Below are 26,575 nucleotides of genomic sequence, written 5' to 3'. Positions count from 1 at the left end.
GAGGTGAAGAAACAACTCTTACCCCCTACAAAGAAGAAGAAGAAAGGGATTGACCTAGAACGCCGCCTTCCCCGTGAACGGGTGTCTTAGTACGTGCCGAAATATGTCTGATTATTGACCGCGGCACGATATGCAAGAGCAAAGCACTCCTGGAATCCTGTGTCGCGAATTTAAATTCCGGCGAATCACTACTCAAATGAGCTTTGTGCGAAAATGCGAAAATATTTTCCACGCGAAAAAACAAACAAACAAAAAAAAAAACACTTCTACAGTATCAGCTAGTAGCCTTGGAAAATCCAGTGTTGCCAGACCTACAGAATTCACGATGTGACTACTGAAAACAAACCAAAATCCTGAAAATCGACTAACTTTTCTTTTTCCCCGTTGAACATATTGTCCATCATACCGTCAAAGGTGCCCCAAGCCAATGCTTGTGGTCCATGACATGCCTTTGGGTGCACGAATGAGCAGGTTCTTCACTCCTTTTACCGCGGTGCAGTGTAGGCTGTACACACTGCACTAGTTTCTCAACCTGTGGGCATTGCTCATGTGCGATAAATGCACTGTTGCCTTTCACCTTTTAGACATCATACACTTTGTCTTTGTCCCCTTTTTTGTGCCCGCCCAGCTACTGCTCGTCACACTGTATTCTATTAATCAGTGTTGAGGTGAACTTGTTACTGTAACTTACTTTTTTGGTAACTTGTTACTTAGCTCGTTCCTTTTAAAGTCCAATAACTTTTTGAAGAACTTGTTTCTTTTTGAGTAACTTAACGGCTTCAAGTTACGGGTTACTCTATCCTTTTTCTACTACCATCTCTATCTACTCTACCTTTTTTCCAAATTCCAGTACGAAAAGCATGCGATGCTCCTTCCTTCACCTGCTGCCATGATGTGGACTGCATATTTGACAGGGCACTCTGGTGTTCTCATGTGGACAGCTCTTTGCTTGAGCACTGTGTGGACCATTTATTGCCCCACGCCACCGAAAGCAGATGCCGTTCCTGAATGCCACGTCAGCATCCTCTAAAAGAATCGTGTGCTAGGCAGCAACTGGCTGCATGTTTCGTGCGAGGATTTGTAGTTTGCTTCGCGCTGTTAAGCACCATAACAATCTGTCTATAGCTGTATTATAGCTGGGCAAGTATTTCTGCCATCCACTGTATTCTACTGACTTTTTTTGTGAACTGCCTTATCAATTTCAGCCTGGACAGTCTGGCAACACTATTCTATTTGTTCTTACACTAAAGAGCGCGTCTGCATGCATGATATGCTTACCTTGAATGCTCCTTAGACGGTCTGGTGACTTTGTACACGATCCAAGACGTGTTAGTGCGTGTCCTGTGCTGCTGAATCCACTCGCTGACATCTGCCTCATTATTCAAGTCCACGCGAAATACTTGCAACCCCGCGGTTGATGCATCTGTGTCCTCGACACACGTAAAAGTCCGACTCTCAGTCATAGCGAAGACTGGACAAAGGAGCTCACATGACAACGAAAGCGGGGGGGAGACGAATGCAAAACCGAAAGGACTAACGTGAAGGATAATATTCGCGCCTCACTAGAAATGTCATGATGCGATGAAAGTCAGTCCATTTCACGTTGGACTTCCCAAGCATTGCGCAATCGCGCTAAGTTCCGTGCGAAACTTATGATTCCACGGAATTTCGCAGAACTGCGGAAAACGCGGTGCCTTAACCTATGATCAAGCCTATTGTCAGCATCTCCATCACTTGTCCAAACTTGTTCCAGAACTAAAAATTATGTTGTTTATAATGCCACGGTCTGCTTCCTTAGGTCAGATGTTCAATTTAAATTCGTGAGTTATTCGAGAAAATATAACCACGTATTCAGTGTCCTTGCAATGATACTGAATAAGAGGTTATATTTTCCCGAGCAACTCGCAAATTTAAATTCCCGCAAAACTGTCAATTCACTAGGTACAAAGAACTGCTTTAACCCCTTCCTCGCGAATTTGTCTTTGCGAACACACCCTGCCCTTAAAAATGGGACAATACTTTCCACGCAGATAAAACTGAGGGAGAGAGCTCTCAGATGTGGCCATCCAACAATGTACCCGACAAGTTTGAAGTATACCCTGCTGACATGTGTAAGCTACAACAAATACAAAGGAAAATGAAATATGGAAATAATTATATAACGAACTTCAAAGAAACTATACTGCAATAGTTGGACCTAGGAGAGGAAGGCACATTTTTGGACTCCCAACAAGAAACACACAAACAAAACAGTTCAAGAAACATACTGGAGTAAAATTCTATTCAGAATGATGCTGTGGTTGTTTTAGGGATCTTTGTGGCTATTATATGTGGACAAAATCAAACTATGCGTATTTGATAATTCAAGTGATTAAGTTACCAAGAAACTCTGCCACCACACGTGATAAAAGCGAGTTTTCAGATTCGTTGTATGCTACCATGTACCGGCAAATGTACAGGCAGATCGAGCTCGTTGTGTTGGTTTTCTTTTTTTGCCCAAGCTCAGGCTTCTTATCACCAGGGACATGCAAATTACTATGTTTGGCAAGTGGTCGCTGAAAGCATCAGTCTTTGAACCAGTGTTTTGAGGACGCCTGCTACACTGTGGCTCTATGCTCTTGCATCAGGGTCGCTGCTGTCCTCCTGATTGGGATGTTTCGTGATCCTCAGACTTTAGTATGTCTCTATGAAGGGGTATCACGGTGAAGAATGGAGATGGGCTCTGTATTGCCACTCAGTGAGTAGTATAGGGGGGACCGCTATAAGGACATCCTTTTTCTAATCCAGTTCTAGCAATTTCTAATCCAACACAAGCCAGTTCTAATCCCTCTGGTTAGTGGCCCCACTTTGATTGACAGGCCCCTTTTTGGCTCGCCCATTCATGCTGATTGGTTTGAGATGACCCCACTTCGATTTACAGGCCCCTTGTTTGGCTCCACCCCTTCACGCTGATTGGTTCAAAATGACCCCACTTTGATTGACAGGCCCCCTTTTGGCTCCGCCCACTTCACGCAGATTGGCCCCTCCAAACCTACTGATTGCTGATTGATCCATCCACTTCGCGCTGATTGGCTCCTTCTAGGACAGCTGATCGGCCAACCCAGTGACCCCGCTACAGCTCTATCTTAGACAAACAAAAGGAATACATTGCAACGTTTATTGAGTACATCATGGCTGTCTTGGAGAGATTGATTCCTTTGATGCTGGGCATGGTTCCTCGGAAGTGACGAATCATGTAGGTGTCTCTGGGACAGCGGCTAAGAAAAGTTTCATCCTCCGTGAGTTGACACATTCCACGCGCACTGGACGCTTACGTCCAGTGGTTGAAGGCACGTGCGTAGCGATCCAGTAGCGTTCTTGTCCAGCTTAATGTTGGACCGCATAGGTACCACATACCAATCTGTGATAGTGAAGATATCACCAGGGCATTCAAGCGGGTAGGTGTGCTTATCCTTCTCGAGCTTCATGCGTCTTCAGTTGCAGGTGTCCAGCGCCAGCGTGCATGAGACGAGCGAGAAGAGAACGAGCTACCATATCCTTCCACTGGTCCAACTGACGCTACTCCTTCTCATCCTCTGCATTATCTGAGGAGAGAAAGAATGCCCAGTTAAATCACGCTATCTCCGTCATACACTCAAGCTTACCATATTCGCAGCTTCCGTATGGGTAGGAGTCGATGTCATTGTAGAGGTATCGTTTGTCGTCGTACGCCATCAGACTTCTTTTCACATTTCTGATGGTGTACATGCACTGTTTCTTTCCCACTATTGACACCTGTTCGTGCGATACGCTAGTGTGCTTGAACAGGGTATCGTGGTACGTATCATGGAGGAGGTGTTTGCGCACAATGTTCTTTTTGACCCCTTTAGCTCTTGCAATTTGTTTTCCCCCAGCTAGTTTGATGGAGTACATTTTGGCTTTCAAGCATATTACTTCCTCTATGGGTATGCTACCGGTTTCACTTTTGAATGCACCAAGCCTACCACGATTCCTCTCGCTGTACAGTGGATGACCCCGATCGAAGGAAGACAAGTCTAAATGGTCGTCGGCGATCACACGTAACTGATCTTCGTAATCCTTGCAGAATAGGCCGAGGATCAGAGAATCCGTGTCAAAGTAGCAGGTAATCACCGGACAAGTGAGCTTGCTCAGCAGAGTTTCGTAGTAGAACGAGTACATCGTTAATTTACTCAGTTCTAAAATCGTGAAGCCAATCTGCAAGGGGAAATCACATCGCACTTTTCTTTTGCGCATTTCGTACATGACACAATCGGGGGACAAAATTTCCATTCGCACGCATTCTGCCCGACTCCCGAGGCGACTCGCCGTCTCCTCATCGAAGGCTACTCGAATATCCCTCATGTTAAATTTATTTAAAAGCGTTCTTCCGAAGACCGCATTATTTGAGATTTTGTAGAAATTTTTTTCAAACGTCGTGCCTGAGGCAACGCGCCTGGCAACATTGTCCTCAATGTAGGGACGCAGGAATGGTGCCTGACGAAATTTTAGGATTCGGTGAATTTTTGTCACCCTCATGCCCAATCTACAGTAGAGTGCGAGCAGTGCGTAATGAACGACGTACTCGACCTTGTCCTTGCACGTCAGCAACAGCTTTTTGCTGTTAGCTGGCTGATACATTAATTCTTCGAGAAGACCTCGCTGGAATGGCGAGAGCCATTCCTCCGGGACCACAGCCTTCTCGGGAGCCAGGGGGAAGTACCGCGTTAGAGCGTGGATAGATTTTGGATACTCCAAGTCGCACACATACACGTACCCCACCTCCGAATCCGTGGGGTGACGCATAAAATCCACAGAGCTAAAATCCTCGACCCACTCGAAATCGCCGACGGGGAGGTGCTTTACCATACTGAATCCGTAAAGATTGTTGCAATCTATGTATGATATGTACACCTCCTCTTTTTCGGGATCATAGCCACTACATAGAGGGTTGTTAGCCCGCAAATGACGCCTGCTCGCCTGACAGAGCCCGCCCCTAACACCCGACTCGATGGTTCTGTACATGTCCTCGTCGATGATTAACTCCAATTTTGCCTGCGTGTAATTTAGAGCACATTGCCACGAATAGGATGCCAGAGAAACACAATGAAGCAATTCTAATCCACGCGCGTCGTAGCACAGTCGTCGAAAGTGCTGCATTACATCAGCATGTAATAGGGCATCCGTTTTCAGGTACAGTGCATTATAATCCCTCAGATTCGAGCATCCAAAATGTTCAAATACTTGCAGCGCATACTGGTAGTCTTCCTCGCTTATATCCTCCCCAGTGAGATCATTTCGGAAGGCAGATTTTGCCGGCAGAGCCAATTCGTCGTACACCGCAAAAGAATTAACGTGGCTGTATGGGAATACACCTTTACGAAGCAGAATTTCGTAGTCGTTTCCAAATACCTGCTTCAGGCACTGGAACGCCTCTGCGCCCCCCATGGATTTGACGGTTTCCACGAGCTCTCCCAGCGACGAATTTAGGTACTGCATGGTATCTCTGAATAGGAAGGTGCCAATTTCGAACGATCGAATTTTTTCCATGGAACTGGCAACGATGAAGGGAGCTCGCTTCCACCCGAGAAGGTGAAATTCCCGCAGCAGTCCGGCCAAATCGTAGGCCAGATTGTGCACCATGATCGGTAATTTTTCTCTCGTCGTGCACGCCACGTTACAGGGGCTGCACAGCGTCGCAATGTAATTTGTGTCCCCGGTAGTACATCGCTTGGAATGGTCGTGATGACGGACACGGGGTAGATCTCGCGTGAACTCCCGTTTACAGTACGCGCAATGGGTGGCAGCTCTGTGCTCGGCCCGTTGCTCATCATTCAGCACCATTGTGGCGGGGCAGGCATTCAGGGCAACCATCTCGTCCCGCATTTCCATCAAAGCCTTCACGCACTGCCTCGCGGAATCTTCACCGTGGTGCGTCCTGACGCGCATCACCTTCGAGTCGTGGGTGCGCACGAGCACGGCACAGAAGCTAGAGGTGACGTGACGCTGCATGCCAACACCACTGGGCGCGAGTACGCTCTCCGTGTCCAACGCGACGACGTAGTTGTACTGCTGCTTGTACTGTATTTTATTAAATTCTACAAAATTTTTGCCAGGTTCGCAAAATTCCAATAAGATTTCGTTCACGTCCGCGCACAGGCGACGATGTTTCGCCATGCTCTTTTCCTCGTTAAAAGAGCGCGTGCAACGTTCGCATACGAAACACCTATTGTCTCTCATCAGTAATCGTTCGAGGGACTTGATTCCAAAAAAATGTTCATCTATAGCCAATAAGTGAATTTTCTTTTCACACTCGAGTTTTGGGGGTCGCGACACGTGCACTCCCTGATCGACGTACTCGTACACGTAAACGGATATCTTGTTTTTGTCTTCGAATTCGTCCAGATCAGAAAATGAAACGGGGAAGTGGCTTGGCCACCAGTAATCTACTGCATAATTTTCACATTTTTTCCACGAATTCCTTTCCTGTGGGTGCAGGAGAGCGAGCGTATTGTATTTAAAACATTCGCCCTCCTTGCGTGCTGGTAAATGGATATTCGTTAACACGTTCCTGCGTTTAGCCAGATTCGTGGGAAGTACCCCATTGCACCCGAATTTTTTAGTTTTCACAGCAGAAATACACATTTGAACTTTTTGGACGTCAGTGGATACAAACCCACTACCCTCGCGCTGGTAATTTTCAATGCGCCCGGTGGACTCCTGAATCACATCCATCAAAGTATTTGCGATAGCTCCGTCGCTGTGGACTTCGCGAGCAAGCGCCATAAAATGAGCTATGTGCGCGGTTACATCCCCTCGATTTTCTTTCATCATTAGAACGTCAGAACAAATGCAAAACCTAAAGGGTATTCTTTGCGCTCGCAAAATAGCAATTATATTGTGGAGGTGGTTCATTAAATATTGTCGCAAGTCCTCTACTCCCTGATCGTGAACAGATGCCAATAGCACAAACGCTTTGACGATACCTCGAAATGCGCTATCAGTTTGAAAGAAAGGCAGGAAGGAAATGTCCACATAGGGATGCGATCGCTCGACGTGAGCATGCAATGTGGCAGGTGAAATGTCTGGAGAAGATGGTGAATTCTCTTCCAATGGCTCATCATCCCCGATATCATGAGGATCAAAAAAGCAGAACACGCATCTAGGCACTGAAAAAAAGAAGAAACACTAAGAAAACGTGCACCACAAAGCGTGGATGAAAAATACTCACTCTTGAAGCGAGCTCCGCACACTCCCGAAGTGACGCGAAGACTGCTGCCTCTTTACACATCCTCCCCATTTATATAGCGGCGACCTCGCTGCATGCCCCAACATGCACGGGTGCGGCGAGTCGTCATAGCCTAAAAATAACCTGCTCTGCATGTTCAAGGTCGCAGCTTGCCCTTGGCTTCACGTAATGCTCCGTCCGCCTACACCATTGCCGTACCTGAGCGCAAAGTTCGCTCTCATCACATGTCATTCCGATATGCAAGTTGCTTTCATGAGCAGGCACACAACCATCCCTTTTTGTTCACAGTGGCTGTGGAATTTCAATAATATTACTTAAAAGAAACAAATTGCAGTGAAATGCAGATTCATCTCAGACAGGAATTTCTACCCTCAGCGTTAAACCCTCAGATACCAGCATTTCTGCTCAAATAGCAAAATAGCTATGACCTCAAAAATTAAACACATGCTAACAAACTACCATCAACTGCTATCAGATAATTATTGCATAATGCTAAATACTCAATTGCATTGCCCCTAAGTGAAGAAAGCGCAGGACAAGGGTACACAAATTCACTTAAGCGATGAGGGAAAAGGCTTAAAACCTCAGGAATAAGCGCAGAGTCACCACACATCGCTACGCAGCTAACACAAGATAACAACAAGATACTAGCGGCGGGTAAGATTGTAACACTGCTAAACAAGCCCCAACATGCCATGATGACGTCACAAACCAGGAAAAAAGCACACACAGCAGCTCAGGAATGCACAAGGAGAGGTGCTTTATTGGAATCTCTACTCCTGGCTCAGACACCAACATTTCTGCTCAAATACCCATAACTGCAAGATTAAGCACTGCTTACTTTATCAAGATATCGAACACCCAACAAAATCAAACAAACAACCCCACTTCCACTGACAGAACACTATTCAGCTTTTACGCAGGAGGCTTTCTTCTACATAAAAGTGGAGAAAATAAGAAAAGAGCAGCGAAAAATTACACGCACTTTTGCTCGCATAGCTATAAGAGAAAAAAAAAAATAAAATAACGACGCACACGCTAATAAACTGTGACAAAGACACCCATTTCTGCTATCAGATAATTATTGCATAATGCCACATACAGTCGCATTGTCCCTGCGTAAAGAAACCACAGGACAAGGGTACACAAATTCACTTAAACGATGAGGGAAAAGGCTTAAGACCTCAGGAATAATCGCAGAGTCACCACACATCGCTACGCAGTTAACAAAAGATAACAACAAGATACTAGCGGCGGGTAAAATTGTAACACTGCTAAACAAGCCCCAACATGCCATGATGACGTCACAAACCAGGAAAAAAGCACACGCGCGCGCACACAGCAGCTCAGGAATGCACAAGGAGAGGTGCTTTATTGGAATCTCTACTCCAGGCTCAGACTGCTCAAATACCCATAACTGCAAGATTAAGCACTGCTTACTTCATCGAGCACCCAACAAAATCTAACAAACAAACAAACAAAAACAAACAAACCCACTTTCCGTGATAGAACACTATTCAGCTTTACCAAGTGATTTTCTTCTGCTTTAGCAGTCAAAGAAGAAAAGAGCAATGAAAAATTACACGTACTTTTGCCTGAATAGCTATAACTGCAAAAAAAAAAAAAAAAAAATAACGAGGCACATGTTAATAAACGGGGAAAAAGGCACTCATTTCTGCTATCAGATTATTATTGCATAATGCTACATACACAGTCGCGTTGTCCCTGTGAAAAGAGAGCACAGGACAAGGGTACACAAATCGAATTGGGAAAATCACTTCTACTCGCGCAGCATAATACGATATACGCTGTTTTTTTTTTACGGGTGAAAATTACAATAAGAAGCCACCTGCTATGCAAGTGCAACAACCCTTATTTTTAAACCAACACTTCATGCAATACCACATAAATTTATCACTCGAGTCACACGAAAAGGCATACACAATGTACTTACTGGTTAAGTGGGGTCACAGTTGCACACACACACACACACAACACAGACACAACGAGCGACAGTGAAAAATAAGAAATTACACGCACTTCTGCTCGAATAGCAAAGTGTCAAGCATGACAAAACAGATTTTCTACCACCAGAAAATTATTAAACAGAATAACACAATATTCGCAAAAATTAAGCTTGTGTGGCAAACACACAACCTGAGGAACACACCTATTCACATCTGCTTTCTGAATTTGTTATACAGGCGTGAGCGATTCGATAAGAATAAAGCACGCTGCTTGGAGAAAGCATATATCATGTGTAACGCAGTCTACTCTATTGAAAATGCGATAAACCTTATTTTTCAAACAAAAAAAATCACAGTCGGCATAATATACGGCAATATCGGCAATATCACTGAAGTCAAACACAATGAACTTACTTGTCAAGTGGGGACCCAGCTGCACAAACGCGCACGCACACTCACACATTTTTAGTGCCTCACAACGAGCAAAAACCCAAGGTCTATTCACAGCCACATAAATTCATATTATTCCTCACGTCAATAATTATCCAACCATCGTCAAAACGGGGAACACGCATATGCCAATGCGAAACAATAGGCCTTCCCGCCGGATGTAATACGATATCGCCAGTCGACCGTCCCAAAGCAAAAAAGAAACACAGCATCTCAGGAATGCATGTTGCCTATACATCCAAGAACAGCGTGCAGCAATTATAACACAGAATGAGATTCATTTCCTTGTACTTTTGTTTTGCTTGCATATAAATATTTCACAAGAAATATTAGAGAGTGAAAAAGGAGAACAGCATTCGCTACACCCTGTAGCTCTTATCATTTTTAAACAAACCAGTTTTCATATGTTCATAACCACACTACCATTCACTAAATAGGGGAGTCACTAATGATTCAAATAAGATAAAATATCATTCCATCATCATTGATTGCAAACTTCACGCAAGAATAAGCAACTGCTGCGTGTCGTATTTTTCTTATAAGAAACACCAAATGGACTCAATCTCGCCCTGTTAAATACCAACAGCAACGATTTTTTTTGTATTTTGTATTTATTTTTGTCCCTTCCAGCAGCTCATTACTTTGTGCGAGTCATCAAAAATTAAAAATTTCTGATCTGCTGATAAAACAGTGTGCCCCCCCACGTGAGCTGCATTGGGCCCGTTCACGCAGTTAGGACACGCTTGACGCAATGACGCGCGCTCCGTTATCGTTTCCCCGTACACTGTTTTATCAGCAGATCAGAAATTTTTAATTTTTGATGACTCGCACAAAGTAATGAGCTGCTGGAAGGGACAAAAATAAATACAAAATACAAAAAAATCGTTGCTGTTGGTATTTAACAGGGCGAGATTGAGTCATTTGGTGTTTCTTATAAGAAAAATACGACACGCAGCAGTTGCTTATTCTTGCGTGAAGTTTGCAATCAATGATGATGGAATGATATTTTATCTTATTTGAATCATTAGTGACTCCCCTATTTAGTGAATGGTAGTGTGGTTATGAACATATGAAAACTGGTTTGTTTAAAAATGATAAGAGCTACAGGGTGTAGCGAATGCTGTTCTCCTTTTTCACTCTCTAATATTTCTTGTGAAATATTTATATGCAAGCAAAACAAAAGTACAAGGAAATGAATCTCATTCTGTGTTATAATTGCTGCACGCTGTTCTTGGATGTATAGGCAACATGCATTCCTGAGATGCTGTGTTTCTTTTTTGCTTTGGGACGGTCGACTGGCGATATCGTATTACATCCGGCGGGAAGGCCTATTGTTTCGCATTGGCATATGCGTGTTCCCCGTTTTGACGATGGTTGGATGATTATTGACGTGAGGAATAATATGAATTTATGTGGCTGTGAATAGACCTTGGGTTTTTGCTCGTTGTGAGGCACTAAAAATGTGTGAGTGTGCGTGCGCGTTTGTGCAGCTGGGTCCCCACTTGACAAGTAAGTTCATTGTGTTTGACTTCAGTGATATTGCCGATATTGCCGTATATTATGCCGACTGTGATTTTTTTTGTTTGAAAAATAAGGTTTATCGCATTTTCAATAGAGTAGACTGCGTTACACATGATATATGCTTTCTCCAAGCAGCGTGCTTTATTCTTATCGAATCGCTCACGCCTGTATAACAAATTCAGAAAGCAGATGTGAATAGGTGTGTTCCTCAGGTTGTGTGTTTGCCACACAAGCTTAATTTTTGCGAATATTGTGTTATTCTGTTTAATAATTTTCTGGTGGTAGAAAATCTGTTTTGTCATGCTTGACACTTTGCTATTCGAGCAGAAGTGCGTGTAATTTCTTATTTTTCACTGTCGCTCGTTGTGTCTGTGTTGTGTGTGTGTGTGTGTGCAACTGTGACCCCACTTAACCAGTAAGTACATTGTGTATGCCTTTTCGTGTGACTCGAGTGATAAATTTATGTGGTATTGCATGAAGTGTTGGTTTAAAAATAAGGGTTGTTGCACTTGCATAGCAGGTGGCTTCTTATTGTAATTTTCACCCGTAAAAAAAAACAAAAAACAGCGTATATCGTATTATGCTGCGCGAGTAGAAGTGATTTTCCCAATTCGATTTGTGTACCCTTGTCCTGTGCTCTCTTTTCACAGGGACAACGCGACTGTGTATGTAGCATTATGCAATAATAATCTGATAGCAGAAATGAGTGCCTTTTTCCCCGTTTATTAACATGTGCCTCGTTATTTTTTTTTTTTTTTTTGCAGTTATAGCTATTCAGGCAAAAGTACGTGTAATTTTTCATTGCTCTTTTCTTCTTTGACTGCTAAAGCAGAAGAAAATCACTTGGTAAAGCTGAATAGTGTTCTATCACGGAAAGTGGGTTTGTTTGTTTTTGTTTGTTTGTTTGTTAGATTTTGTTGGGTGCTCGATGAAGTAAGCAGTGCTTAATCTTGCAGTTATGGGTATTTGAGCAGTCTGAGCCTGGAGTAGAGATTCCAATAAAGCACCTCTCCTTGTGCATTCCTGAGCTGCTGTGTGCGCGCGCGTGTGCTTTTTTCCTGGTTTGTGACGTCATCATGGCATGTTGGGGCTTGTTTAGCAGTGTTACAATTTTACCCGCCGCTAGTATCTTGTTGTTATCTTTTGTTAACTGCGTAGCGATGTGTGGTGACTCTGCGATTATTCCTGAGGTCTTAAGCCTTTTCCCTCATCGTTTAAGTGAATTTGTGTACCCTTGTCCTGTGGTTTCTTTACGCAGGGACAATGCGACTGTATGTGGCATTATGCAATAATTATCTGATAGCAGAAATGGGTGTCTTTGTCACAGTTTATTAGCGTGTGCGTCGTTATTTTATTTTTTTTTTCTCTTATAGCTATGCGAGCAAAAGTGCGTGTAATTTTTCGCTGCTCTTTTCTTATTTTCTCCACTTTTATGTAGAAGAAAGCCTCCTGCGTAAAAGCTGAATAGTGTTCTGTCAGTGGAAGTGGGGTTGTTTGTTTGATTTTGTTGGGTGTTCGATATCTTGATAAAGTAAGCAGTGCTTAATCTTGCAGTTATGGGTATTTGAGCAGAAATGTTGGTGTCTGAGCCAGGAGTAGAGATTCCAATAAAGCACCTCTCCTTGTGCATTCCTGAGCTGCTGTGTGTGCTTTTTTCCTGGTTTGTGACGTCATCATGGCATGTTGGGGCTTGTTTAGCAGTGTTACAATCTTACCCGCCGCTAGTATCTTGTTGTTATCTTGTGTTAGCTGCGTAGCGATGTGTGGTGACTCTGCGCTTATTCCTGAGGTTTTAAGCCTTTTCCCTCATCGCTTAAGTGAATTTGTGTACCCTTGTCCTGCGCTTTCTTCACTTAGGGGCAATGCAATTGAGTATTTAGCATTATGCAATAATTATCTGATAGCAGTTGATGGTAGTTTGTTAGCATGTGTTTAATTTTTGAGGTCATAGCTATTTTGCTATTTGAGCAGAAATGCTGGTATCTGAGGGTTTAACGCTGAGGGTAGAAATTCCTGTCTGAGATGAATCTGCATTTCACTGCAATTTGTTTCTTTTAAGTAATATTATTGAAATTCCACAGCCACTGTGAACAAAAAGGGATGGTTGTGTGCCTGCTCATGAAAGCAACTTGCATATCGGAATGACATGTGATGAGAGCGAACTTTGCGCTCAGGTACGGCAATGGTGTAGGCGGACGGAGCATTACGTGAAGCCAAGGGCAAGCTGCGACCTTGAACATGCAGAGCAGGTTATTTTTAGGCTATGACGACTCGCCGCACCCGTGCATGTTGGGGCATGCAGCGAGGTCGCCGCTATATAAATGGGGAGGATGTGTAAAGAGGCAGCAGTCTTCGCGTCACTTCGGGAGTGTGCGGAGCTCGCTTCAAGAGTGAGTATTTTTCATCCACGCTTTGTGGTGCACGTTTTCTTAGTGTTTCTTCTTTTTTTCAGTGCCTAGATGCGTGTTCTGCTTTTTTGATCCTCATGATATCGGGGATGATGAGCCATTGGAAGAGAATTCACCATCTTCTCCAGACATTTCACCTGCCACATTGCATGCTCACGTCGAGCGATCGCATCCCTATGTGGACATTTCCTTCCTGCCTTTCTTTCAAACTGATAGCGCATTTCGAGGTATCGTCAAAGCGTTTGTGCTATTGGCATCTGTTCACGATCAGGGAGTAGAGGACTTGCGACAATATTTAATGAACCACCTCCACAATATAATTGCTATTTTGCGAGCGCAAAGAATACCCTTTAGGTTTTGCATTTGTTCTGACGTTCTAATGATGAAAGAAAATCGAGGGGATGTAACCGCGCACATAGCTCATTTTATGGCGCTTGCTCGCGAAGTCCACAGCGACGGAGCTATCGCAAATACTTTGATGGATGTGATTCAGGAGTCCACCGGGCGCATTGAAAATTACCAGCGCGAGGGTAGTGGGTTTGTATCCACTGACGTCCAAAAAGTTCAAATGTGTATTTCTGCTGTGAAAACTAAAAAATTCGGGTGCAATGGGGTACTTCCCACGAATCTGGCTAAACGCAGGAACGTGTTAACGAATATCCATTTACCAGCACGCAAGGAGGGCGAATGTTTTAAATACAATACGCTCGCTCTCCTGCACCCACAGGAAAGGAATTCGTGGAAAAAATGTGAAAATTATGCAGTAGATTACTGGTGGCCAAGCCACTTCCCCGTTTCATTTTCTGATCTGGACGAATTCGAAGACAAAAACAAGATATCCGTTTACGTGTACGAGTACGTCGATCAGGGAGTGCACGTGTCGCGACCCCCAAAACTCGAGTGTGAAAAGAAAATTCACTTATTGGCTATAGATGAACATTTTTTTGGAATCAAGTCCCTCGAACGATTACTGATGAGAGACAATAGGTGTTTCGTATGCGAACGTTGCACGCGCTCTTTTAACGAGGAAAAGAGCATGGCGAAACATCGTCGCCTGTGCGCGGACGTGAACGAAATCTTATTGGAATTTTGCGAACCTGGCAAAAATTTTGTAGAATTTAATAAAATACAGTACAAGCAGCAGTACAACTACGTCGTCGCGTTGGACACGGAGAGCGTACTCGCGCCCAGTGGTGTTGGCATGCAGCGTCACGTCACCTCTAGCTTCTGTGCCGTGCTCGTGCGCACCCACGACTCGAAGGTGATGCGCGTCAGGACGCACCACGGTGAAGATTCCGCGAGGCAGTGCGTGAAGGCTTTGATGGAAATGCGGGACGAGATGGTTGCCCTGAATGCCTGCCCCGCCACAATGGTGCTGAATGATGAGCAACGGGCCGAGCACAGAGCTGCCACCCATTGCGCGTACTGTAAACGGGAGTTCACGCGAGATCTACCCCGTGTCCGTCATCACGACCATTCCAAGCGATGTACTACCGGGGACACAAATTACATTGCGACGCTGTGCAGCCCCTGTAACGTGGCGTGCACGACGAGAGAAAAATTACCGATCATGGTGCACAATCTGGCCTACGATTTGGCCGGACTGCTGCGGGAATTTCACCTTCTCGGGTGGAAGCGAGCTCCCTTCATCGTTGCCAGTTCCATGGAAAAAATTCGATCGTTCGAAATTGGCACCTTCCTATTCAGAGATACCATGCAGTACCTAAATTCGTCGCTGGGAGAGCTCGTGGAAACCGTCAAATCCATGGGGGGCGCAGAGGCGTTCCAGTGCCTGAAGCAGGTATTTGGAAACGACTACGAAATTCTGCTTCGTAAAGGTGTATTCCCATACAGCCACGTTAATTCTTTTGCGGTGTACGACGAATTGGCTCTGCCGGCAAAATCTGCCTTCCGAAATGATCTCACTGGGGAGGATATAAGCGAGGAAGACTACCAGTATGCGCTGCAAGTATTTGAACATTTTGGATGCTCGAATCTGAGGGATTATAATGCACTGTACCTGAAAACGGATGCCCTATTACATGCTGATGTAATGCAGCACTTTCGACGACTGTGCTACGACGCGCGTGGATTAGAATTGCTTCATTGTGTTTCTCTGGCATCCTATTCGTGGCAATGTGCTCTAAATTACACGCAGGCAAAATTGGAGTTAATCATCGACGAGGACATGTACAGAACCATCGAGTCGGGTGTTAGGGGCGGGCTCTGTCAGGCGAGCAGGCGTCATTTGCGGGCTAACAACCCTCTATGTAGTGGCTATGATCCCGAAAAAGAGGAGGTGTACATATCATACATAGATTGCAACAATCTTTACGGATTCAGTATGGTAAAGCACCTCCCCGTCGGCGATTTCGAGTGGGTCGAGGATTTTAGCTCTGTGGATTTTATGCGTCACCCCACGGATTCGGAGGTGGGGTACGTGTATGTGTGCGACTTGGAGTATCCAAAATCTATCCACGCTCTAACGCGGTACTTCCCCCTGGCTCCCGAGAAGGCTGTGGTCCCGGAGGAATGGCTCTCGCCATTCCAGCGAGGTCTTCTCGAAGAATTAATGTATCAGCCAGCTAACAGCAAAAAGCTGTTGCTGACGTGCAAGGACAAGGTCGAGTACGTCGTTCATTACGCACTGCTCGCACTCTACTGTAGATTGGGCATGAGGGTGACAAAAATTCACCGAATCCTAAAATTTCGTCAGGCACCATTCCTGCGTCCCTACATTGAGGACAATGTTGCCAGGCGCGTTGCCTCAGGCACGACGTTTGAAAAAAATTTCTACAAAATCTCAAATAATGCGGTCTTCGGAAGAACGCTTTTAAATAAATTTAACATGAGGGATATTCGAGTAGCCTTCGATGAGGAGACGGCGAGTCGCCTCGGGAGTCGGGCAGAATGCGTGCGAATGGAAATTTTGTCCCCCGATTGTGTCATGTACGAAATGCGCAAAAGAAAAGTGCGATGTGATTTCCCCTTGCAGATTGGCTTCACGATTTTAGAACTGAGTAAATTAACGATGTACTCGTTCTACTACGAAACTCTGCTGAGCAAGCTCACTTGTCCGGTGATTACCTGCTACTTTGACACGGATTCTCTGATCCTCGGCCTATTCTGCAAGGATTACGAAGATCAGTTACGTGTGATCGCCGACGACCATTTAGACTTGTCTTCCTTCGATCGGGGTCATCCACTGTACAGCGAGAGGAATCGTGGTAGGCTTGGTGCATTCAAAAGTGAAACCGGTAGCATACCCATAGAGGAAGTAATATGCTTGAAAGCCAAAATGTACTCCATCAAACTAGCTGGGGGAAAACAAATTGCAAGAGCTAAAGGGGTCAAAAAGAACATTGTGCGCAAACACCTCCTCCATGATACGTACCACGATACCCTGTTCAAGCACACTAGCGTATCGCACGAACAGGTGTCAATAGTGGGAAAGAAACAGTGCATGTACACCATCAGAAATGTGAAAAGAAGTCTGATGGCGTACGACGACAAACGATACCTCTACAATGACATCGACTCCTACCCATACGGAAGCTGCGAATATGGTAAGCTTGAGTGTATGACGGAGATAGCGTGATTTAACTGGGCATTCTTTCTCTCCTCAGATAATGCAGAGGATGAGAAGGAGTAGCGTCAGTTGGACCAGTGGAAGGATATGGTAGCTCGTTCTCTTCTCGCTCGTCTCATGCACGCTGGCGCTGGACACCTGCAACTGAAGACGCATGAAGCTCGAGAAGGATAAGCACACCTACCCGCTTGAATGCCCTGGTGATATCTTCACTATCACAGATTGGTATGTGGTACCTATGCGGTCCAACATTAAGCTGGACAAGAACGCTACTGGATCGCTACGCACGTGCCTTCAACCACTGGACGTAAGCGTCCAGTGCGCGTGGAATGTGTCAACTCACGCAGGATGAAACTTTTCTTAGCCGCTGTCCCAGAGACACCTACATGATTCGTCACTTCCGAGGAACCATGCCCAGCATCAAAGGAATCAATCTCTCCAAGACAGCCATGATGTACTCAATAAACGTTGCAATGTATTCCTTTTGTTTGTCTAAGATAGAGCTGTAGCGGGGTCACTGGGTTGGCCGATCAGCTGTCCTAGAAGGAGCCAATCAGCGCGAAGTGGATGGATCAATCAGCAATCAGTAGGTTTGGAGGGGCCAATCTGCGTGAAGTGGGCGGAGCCAAAAGGGGGCCTGTCAATCAAAGTGGGGTCATTTTGAACCAATCAGCGTGAAGGGGTGGAGCCAAACAAGGGGCCTGTAAATCGAAGTGGGGTCATCTCAAACCAATCAGCATGAATGGGCGAGCCAAAAAGGGGCCTGTCAATCAAAGTGGGGCCACTAACCAGAGGGATTAGAACTGGCTTGTGTTGGATTAGAAATTGCTAGAACTGGATTAGAAAAAGGATGTCCTTATAGCGGTCCCCCCTATACTACTTCAGTGTACGTATGTTACTGTGCAAATAAACGTTACTAGCTCACTGCGCAATGTGGTGTGGTCTGTTTCTGGGATCTGCTCATCACCCCCGGACCCATCATCAAAAATGAGGAACCAGCTGTAACTGGAATGATGTAGTAACGGCAGGTGATGAAACACCTCTCATTTGCCCATAAGAAACACGACATCGGAGTCTGGAATGGCAGCACTAACGTACCGTCAACATTGCTGTTCTCTTTTGCAGCTTTATTGTCATGAGCCAGTCTGACTTTCAGCAGCAGATTCTCTCTTAACTTTTCATAGATCAGGTCAGGTCACAGGCCAGGATTTTCACACATAGGATTCAAGAAGCAGGTAGGTGCAGGTTTATTGAAAAAGAAGAAAAACGGAAAAGAGTCTACGGGATTGCCAGCACCCAAGGAGGAGAATTCCATCATGCAGCTGCACTTACATTGCATGAAATATTAACATTGCCTCAATTAGCTGTTCATAGTTAACAAAACAGTTCATAGCTCATTACTGCAGATGATTGACTAACTGTCATATTTAAATATCCTTAGTTCATAGTGGACCATCTAGAAGTCACACACTTTGCATAATATCAGCCTGCCAAGTGTGTATCAAGCTTTTGTGTACCCAAGCAATTGCAGTCATACAGCTCCCCGTTGGGCGGATTTAAGGAGTGTGGTGGGGGGCGCAAGTGTCTGTGTTCGTTACGTAAAGACCAAAAACCTAATCTCCTGGATGATACTGTGCCGCGAAGCACGAAGTTTCCTTAGGACGCCCCCCCCCCCCCCCCCGTGCGCGCACACAGCATACCAGAACCTTAAATCCGCCCTCGCCCTATACTCATTCATTTAAGCCCAGAAAGCGGTTCTCTAGCACTGCACTGCCATGTATTAGTGATGGATACTTCCGCAACAACCACATGCTCTCTGAGTGCAATTAACTCACTACACACACACAGAATCATACAAAGAATACGTCCAGTAATCCTCACGTAGATAGAGTGCTTCACACTAGACTCTACTTCACACACTTGCACACAGACATTCCCTAGCTGCTCGAGCAATACCGTTCAAACATGTATTACGGCAATCCAGTTAGCCAACTAGAAAGCTTGTGCTTATCTGGGCTCGAGGCGCTCAGCACTTGGAGATAGATATATTACACTGCAATTCAGATGCCACAGCTTCCTTGCAACAAAAATGTGGTCATAAGAGTAGATATGCAGTTTTTCATCACGATCACTTGTTCTATTCTATTCTCGCAGTATTTTCGTGATGCCTTCATGGTGTCTAACAGACGCACAAAATCTTTCCTGCAGTGCTTAGATCAGAATGGGCCTTTTGCTAGTGCAGTGTTGAGGCCCAGAATTATAACTTTCTTTTTTAATTTAGGGGGTAGACGTCGGGCCAATTACTTTATCAGAAATGCATGCAGATTCATGTGGAAAAATTAAGGTATTGCGTAAATAACGACAAAAGAAAAGGAGGCCGTCTGCTGGCGTGCGCCAACTTCAGTATCAGGACGGGCTGTGTACACTTCATGGTCACGTGTAATACACGTTGTGATTTTCCAACAGAACGGTAATCATCTGTTGAGGTGCACGCGATCTAATGTTCAAGTCTGTTGCTTTCCCTGACCCGCGTCTGCATTTCTCTGGCTAAGGAGCAGATTCAATTACTTCATGTCATCCATCAGCCGGTAAAAAGTATACCTCAGATGCACACATTTATGGCCAGGCTCACAACAGAAAGCTGACGTTGTTCACATCAAACGCTCAGCACCGGCACTGAATGAAACCACCGAAGTGATGTGTTCGGCCATCTGTTCAACCACCACGGCGAGTGCAACCCATCGGGCTGTTATTCTTCGCGTACTTGACGTGTTTCTCCTCGACATTCCATAGGACAATAACAATGTCAGCATTATGCGCCTCAACGTGCGAAAACGCTCCACACAGCAGCACAAAATCATCTCTCCAGCGATCACGTCAAACATTTCAACACTGCGCTTGGTTAGCGAGCCGCCATCTTCCCTCAGTATTTCCAAGACGGGCGGGGGCGCCCGTCTCGGGTTTTGGGGGCTCCGAGCTGCTGCCGCCGCCGAGGTCGCTTATCGGTAACACAAGGAGCGGCTCTTCGCCCCAGACCAGAGCCGTATATTAAAAGGGAGTCTGGCCATTGGGAGGAGTCACAAAAAGAGGCTCGACCTGTCAATCACAGTTTGGGTCCTCTGATTGGTTTCCTTTTTATCAAGGGGGTCGCCATGACACCTTACTGCCACCCAAAATGGCGACGAAAACAAACGCAGTGAAGCGGGGATTTCGTGACAAAAACTTTTCACAGACTACTCTGATTTCACGCCGCAAATGTACATCCTCATATACGTTTCTCGGAAATCAGTTTCAACTTACGCTCATCCGCCGATATCTAACTGAAAATAATACGTTTTGTCGCCGGTGTTAGGCCTAGTGAACACGGCGATCATAATGAAATCATAACAAAAACGGCAGTGTGCTGTACAATCTTATATTTAATAGCTGGATTTCATGGTATATAAACGTTCTTGCCTCTTATATTCCAACTATTCACGTAGATTTGTTTAAAAATCATACCGACAGCAGAATGTGTCCCAGCAGGTGGTTCTGCCGGCAGCGGAACAAAGACGGAAGCAGACGACAATTCCCAACGTGTCTTACGCTCCCTAGGTGGCGCTCATTAAATTTGCACCAACATTCCACTACTTTTGCAGATTGCGAGAGGTATCCATTTCAATCCCATCCAATCCACTTGCCACCCAAAATGGCGCTGCCCATGTTGGATATGGGGACAAATAGTGAGGATACGTTGATTGATAGCGCCCCATATTTCAGAACTCTATTGGTCGCAAAGCTGAAAAAGTGGGTGGAGCTTCTGGTATAGGCATGACCTATTAATGGCCAGACTCCCTTTTAATATACGGCTCTGCCCCAGACTAGCGTAGCCACCCTCTAGCGGTCGTTTGAGTCAAAATCGCCATTGCTTCCTGTCCACCACGTGATCCCCTCTAAAGTTCCGGTTTTACAAGGCTTTGTTTCTTGCACTGCTCTCCGCATGATTTTGCTGTTTGAAAGTAATTTATTGTGAAAATGTGAACACTATCGTGGAAACGACGTATGGTAACGTGTTCCTGTCCCGGCTGCAGCTCTCGTTGAACTGAAAGCAGCTCTGTCACGGGAACGCGTTAGTAAGTAGTAAGTACACGGTCACTTGTTTTAGTCGCCCGTGTGTGTTCGAGTCATCTTGAATTGTCCATTTGGGACCTCAAACTGTGCCGCAGATTCATTTCATATCTTCTGTTGTTGTACAAATCTGATTAATGGTATTTTGAGTACGTTGGAAGTACATACGTTGGAAGTAACCGTTGCCACACGTGATGTTTCCGGTCCCGCGTACTCCTTTTGCGTTCTGCACACTGTGGCTGGCCTTCTAATAGAAGAGTAAACATTGGAACACACAGAAATAAAGTGCAAGCACGCGTTCAACGTAATACTGCCATCTTGACTGTGACACAATTACAGCTCGCGTCGTCTGCTCTGCTGGCGCCATGCTGTCTGGAGGGTCACGTGAGCGGTCACGTGGTAGACAGGAGCATCCCAGAATGCAATGCGAAGCCGGCTACGCTCGTCCCGATGGGAAACTGTCGCAGGGGCCGCTCCTTGTGTTTCCTTCCTCCGGAGGAGGAGGAGGAGGAGTGTCGTTGGGAGGAACCCGAGAGGTCTGCCTGCCTGATTAGGCGGCATGTTTCTCAGGAAGGGAAAGGTGGTGGAGAGGAGGAGAGGGTGAAGTGGAAGACCGAGCGGAATCCGCTCGGGGGGGGATAGCTGCGTCCATGGGCCGACTTCAGGGGAACTGTGCCGGCATACGCCTGTTACACATCTGAGGGAATCCCAGGAAAAACCCCAGACGGCACAGCCGGCCCGCGGATTCGAACCGCGGACCTCCCAGTCTCCAAGCGCACGCGTTACCGCTGCGCCACCGGAGCTGGTTTTTCCTTCCTCCATGGGTAACACTACAAGCGTTTGCCGGGAGGAATGCACCTGCACCCGATTGGACATTGAGTATGACGTCATGCTCAAACCTCATTGGAGAAAATCGCCGGCAGCGTCGTCTGCAGCTCTCCCGCTTGTTTGTGTGATTGGTGTGTGAACCACATGGTTTCAGGATTGCTTCAAATTTTTCGAGTGTAGGAATAGGGAAAAGGATGCTCGAGTCGCAGAAGTCACGCAGGATAGGGAGTTACTGCTTCGCTTCGATGGGTGTAACACGAGAGGAAGGAAGCGCTGGTGCACGAGTGAAGGTGCAGGAACAGCACACAAGACATAGTGTTGACCCACACTGTTTTCAGCTGTCATCCAACGAAAGTGCAAGGATTGCAGGTATGGTGTACTGCAGTGACAGACTGTTTTTCATATTGTGAAATGGTCTGACCATTTAGGTTATACCCGATGCCACCCCGTCCATCAACAATTAAATCGTGCGAATAACGATAATTTATTCTGAGACGATGGAAAATGACGTGTGTTTATTGCTGTACCTTTTTGCGTGCCTTGGAAATATTTGGTGTTAAAGCTTTCCTCAGGAAATTTAAAATTTTCCTGCATTTGGGGGGCAAGGATTGGGTGCTATCTTTGAACCCACAATTCGGGGTGAAATGGGACGCTACTCACAGGCTTGGGCATTGTTGGTAATTTTGTCCACCTAACATTGGCCTTTGTCCAGCAGGTTGCTTGCAATCAAAAGTGTAAAACTATGGTATAAGTATTCTTCAGCCTCCCACACCTTCTATTTCTTTGATATGATGTTTACATCACATGTGTGTATACACATGCGACTAAACAGTGTACACTCAAAAGGGGTACAGGATAAACACACGTTATTCTCCACCTTCTCACAATAAATTACCGTTATTCGCAGGAATTAATTGTTGATGGACAGGGTGGCATCGGCTGAATGGTCAGAGTCATACCCTATGTACGTGTTGTTTCATAATATGAAATACACTCTGTCACTGCAGCACACCACACCTGCAGCCCTTGCTTTTCGTTGGGTGACAGCTGAAAACAGTGTGGGTCAACACTATGTCTTGTGTGTTGTTCCCGCACCTTCACTCGTGCACCAGCGGTTCCTTCCACTCGTGTTACACACATCGAAGCGAAGCAGTGATTCCCAATCCTGCATGACTTTTGCGACTTGAGCACCCTTTTCCCCGCTCCTACACTGGAAAACTTCGACACAATCCCGAAACACCGTGGTTCACACACCAACTACACAAACAAGTGGGACACGGAGCTAACCAGACCGCGGACCATGCAGCAGACGACGCTGCCGGCGATTTTCTCCAATGAGGTTTGAGCATGACGTCATACACAATGTCCAATCGGGTGGAGGTGCATTCCTCCCGGCAAACGCTTGTAAGGCGACGGTAGCACAGCAACTTGGTTCTGTAACCCCGGGGGCTGGAGATATCAAACAAGTATGTCGCAAGCAGTACTTACCAGCTTCAGAATTGCACTCGTACGTCTTAATTCACTTGGAAGTTGTGTACCTACATTCACCTGGTGCTGCTGCTGCCTGGACTGAGAAGGTGCAGCTGAGAAAAAGTGGACTGGCACTTGTTGCATCTGTAGTAACAGAGCGGCCCATTTTACAATTTTGTACAGACGCCCTCACCTTTTGAACCGCGAGCATGAAACTCGCAGGCGTTGCTGAAATGTTCCCTCACCTGTTGAACATCGACGGACGAGCGGGACATCCAGCGAGGAACTTGAACGGAATATTTGGCAAAGCTGCTTCACCACTACAACAAATCTCATGCTCAAGCAGCTCAAGCAAACAAACCGCTGTCTGCTAGCGCATGCGTACGCGAAGCGAGCAGACTGCAAGGCGGCGGCAAAGAAAGACACGTGACATCACTTCTAGCGCATGCGCAGCGCAACTCTTTTTACTCTCCCGAAGGCCAAGTGTCGCCTTCGCCTCACTTCCGTTCCCCTGGTGGCGGCGGGGCTGCGCAGCGCCACCAGACGGGAGAAAAGGCGATCCGATAACCGCGCGTCGTCTGCTAGCTCCAAATGCGTCGACGGGGCAGCGCTTTCCTCGGAATGCGGAGTGGAATAGGAATTTCTGTTTTCTATTGTTCCTGTTTACTGTTTTTGAAACATAAGTACACCGAGATTAGGCCACATTTGAGCAGTTCCTGCGGTCGTCAGGACTCTTTGTGAAAGGTGTCACAGTAATGCAAGGGACCACGGCTGCTCCGTGAAACTGGCACAAGCGAGGGATTACCTCATTTTATTTACTGGTGTTATGTGAAGCAAGCAAGCCTCGCTTGCTGGCTAGGATAAAAAGAGAAATAATAAATTTATACAAAATGAGGAAGAGAAACGCTGTGGAACACGGGACCTCAGTAACGCGTTGGTGCCCCTCCACTCTCAATCACTGTGTTCATTCGCCTGGGCAGGGAAGCGTAGAGGTTGTCGATCAGTGTTGAGTCACGTCGCAGGGACTCCCAGTCTCTTTCCACAGCTTCCCACAACTCCTGCGAGCTTCGCATGACTTTCCGTCTTACAGACATACGGTACTTCATGATGCCCCAGATGTTCTCAATTATATTGAGATTGGGATTGTGAAGGGGCCAGTTGAGCTGGTGAACCCCACACTCCTCCAGTTGTCGCTGGGCCACAGCGACCATATGGACAGGGCTCCTGCCGCGCTGGAACACGAAGCATTCGTCTGGAAAAGGGCCGTCCAAGGCGTAGGGAAGAAGGCGGTCGCGGATAATGTCCGCGTACAGGTGCGCGCGGAACCTGCCCTCCAGTCTCACGAGCGGTCCCAGGCCTTGAGCAGTCATGCATCCCCAAACGGACACGGACTGCCTGCACTGGATAGGACGTGGTGAATGTACCGGGGTACGAACCTGTGGGATGAATGACAACGAAAAGAATGAGTATACAGAAGGTGGTGGTGGTGAAAGGGCTTGCCGTTGTATGGGTATACAGAAACACATACCACTCCCAAGCGAACGTCCAATCAGTGTTCCTGTTTTCTTCCACTTCCCACTAAAATACCCTCATGGAGTCGCCGCTCCTTTGAGTGAGGAAATGAGGCTGGTGCAGTGACGTCATGTTTGGTCACGTGACATTGGAAAACATATTGCCGTAAAGGAGTTACTGTAGGAGGGCATGCCGTGAGTTATTGCGGTATGCATGCAATTACGAGAGAAAATTGCAAAAACATACTCTGCTGCCTCATTCGGCCCGCAGAAAGACGCTTCTGACGCATCCCCATGTTTTCCAATGTCACGTGGTTCCAAGGCGTGCAAAGGCTGCGCGTGACAAGCCTCATTAGCGTTGCTCACTTGTCATTTAATTTATGCTAAAGCAACTAATGGTCACAGGATAAGATATACAAATGCCTTAGGTACGCAGTTCCAAATCGGTCGGTAAAATTACCTGGATCGCAGTGGTCGCCAGACACGACGGGTCTGATTCCATCTGGTACAGAAAGTAGCCTCGTCGGAAAATATTACGTTGGCCCATTGCTCCTGTCCCCAGTGTAAGTGCTCTTCGGCGAACCTTACGCGGAGGGAACTGTGCTGGTTCGAGAACAGGGGTTTCTTTACAGCAACTCCGCTGCTCAAGTCTTCGTTTCTGAGACTCCTTTGGATCGTCCTTGTTGAGGCTGCAAGTCCAGTGGCGCGTTTGATATCGGCCGCGGTGCTGAAGGGGTCATCACTGCTTCTTTCCCTAATTTGTCTGTCTTCGTCGTCGGTCGTTGCTCGAGGCGGTCGACCCCGGGGCGCATCTTTGACCCGACCCTCCCTCCGGTAAGCGTTGACGATCATATTTACCGTCATTACGGCGCACCCAACCTTCGCGGCAATATCTTTTTGGCTCATCTCTGCTGTGTGTGTGTGTAGTTGGAAGTTTAGTGGCGCGAGGGCAACTAAGGCCAAAAAGCGCCAAATCAATGACTAATGTGAGCTCAAGATGAATTAATGGGTATGGATGGATTAATAAAAATACTGTTTAGCACGTCATAAAATAGGTGCTCTAAAACTGTTAAATGATTCAAGCTATTACAGGCTACTTATCAGCTTAGTGGTTCCTAAAAATTTGATGACATTTATGTGTGGCACAACTGGTTCCTCACTCAGCAAGAGAGAAGGGTGATAAGGGATGTGATATCGATAAAATGCCGAGAAGTAAGTGCGGAGATGATGTTCATATAAAGGACATGTCAAAAGAATATGTATTACTGTCAAAGGTTCGCAACAATGATGGCATTCTGGCTGTTCTTCACCTAACAGTAAGTGACGATCTGTTATGTTGGTATGTCCGATCCGAAGTCTTGCAAATGTAACTTCATACAACCTGTTTTTGTTGTGACTGCTACCCCATTCGTTAACTGTTGGTTTGATCATGTGTAACTTGTTTTGTATTTGTTTATTCCAGCTTTCCTGCCATAACG

At 46.0% G+C, this 26,575-nt stretch overlaps 2 protein-coding genes and 1 long non-coding RNA gene across 3 annotated transcripts in view; 2 read left to right on the top strand and 1 right to left on the bottom strand.

The window, feature by feature from the left end:
* LOC135387061 (uncharacterized) overlaps positions 1-26,575 on the top strand; it is a 191,439-nt gene that overhangs the window by 139,542 nt on the left and 25,322 nt on the right. The window lies entirely within an intron of this gene.
* Positions 3,149-9,792, bottom strand: LOC135387060 (uncharacterized). The gene is made up of 4 exons (XM_064616476.1): positions 9,628-9,792; positions 7,229-7,444; positions 3,645-7,166; positions 3,149-3,584 (listed from the first exon to the last, which is right to left on the bottom strand). Coding segments are annotated over exons 2-4 (3,549 nt in total). The 5' UTR covers positions 7,230-7,444; positions 9,628-9,792; the 3' UTR covers positions 3,149-3,558.
* Positions 11,033-17,543, top strand: LOC135387059 (uncharacterized). The gene is made up of 4 exons (XM_064616475.1): positions 11,033-11,172; positions 13,359-13,574; positions 13,637-17,158; positions 17,219-17,543. Coding segments are annotated over exons 2-4 (3,549 nt in total). The 5' UTR covers positions 11,033-11,172; positions 13,359-13,573; the 3' UTR covers positions 17,245-17,543.

This window comes from Ornithodoros turicata, chromosome 3, assembly GCF_037126465.1.
Source record: "Ornithodoros turicata isolate Travis chromosome 3, ASM3712646v1, whole genome shotgun sequence".
Lineage (NCBI taxonomy): Eukaryota > Metazoa > Arthropoda > Arachnida > Ixodida > Argasidae > Ornithodoros > Ornithodoros turicata.
Note: the sequence above shows the minus strand (reverse complement) of the source record. Positions and strands in the feature narration are given on the sequence as shown.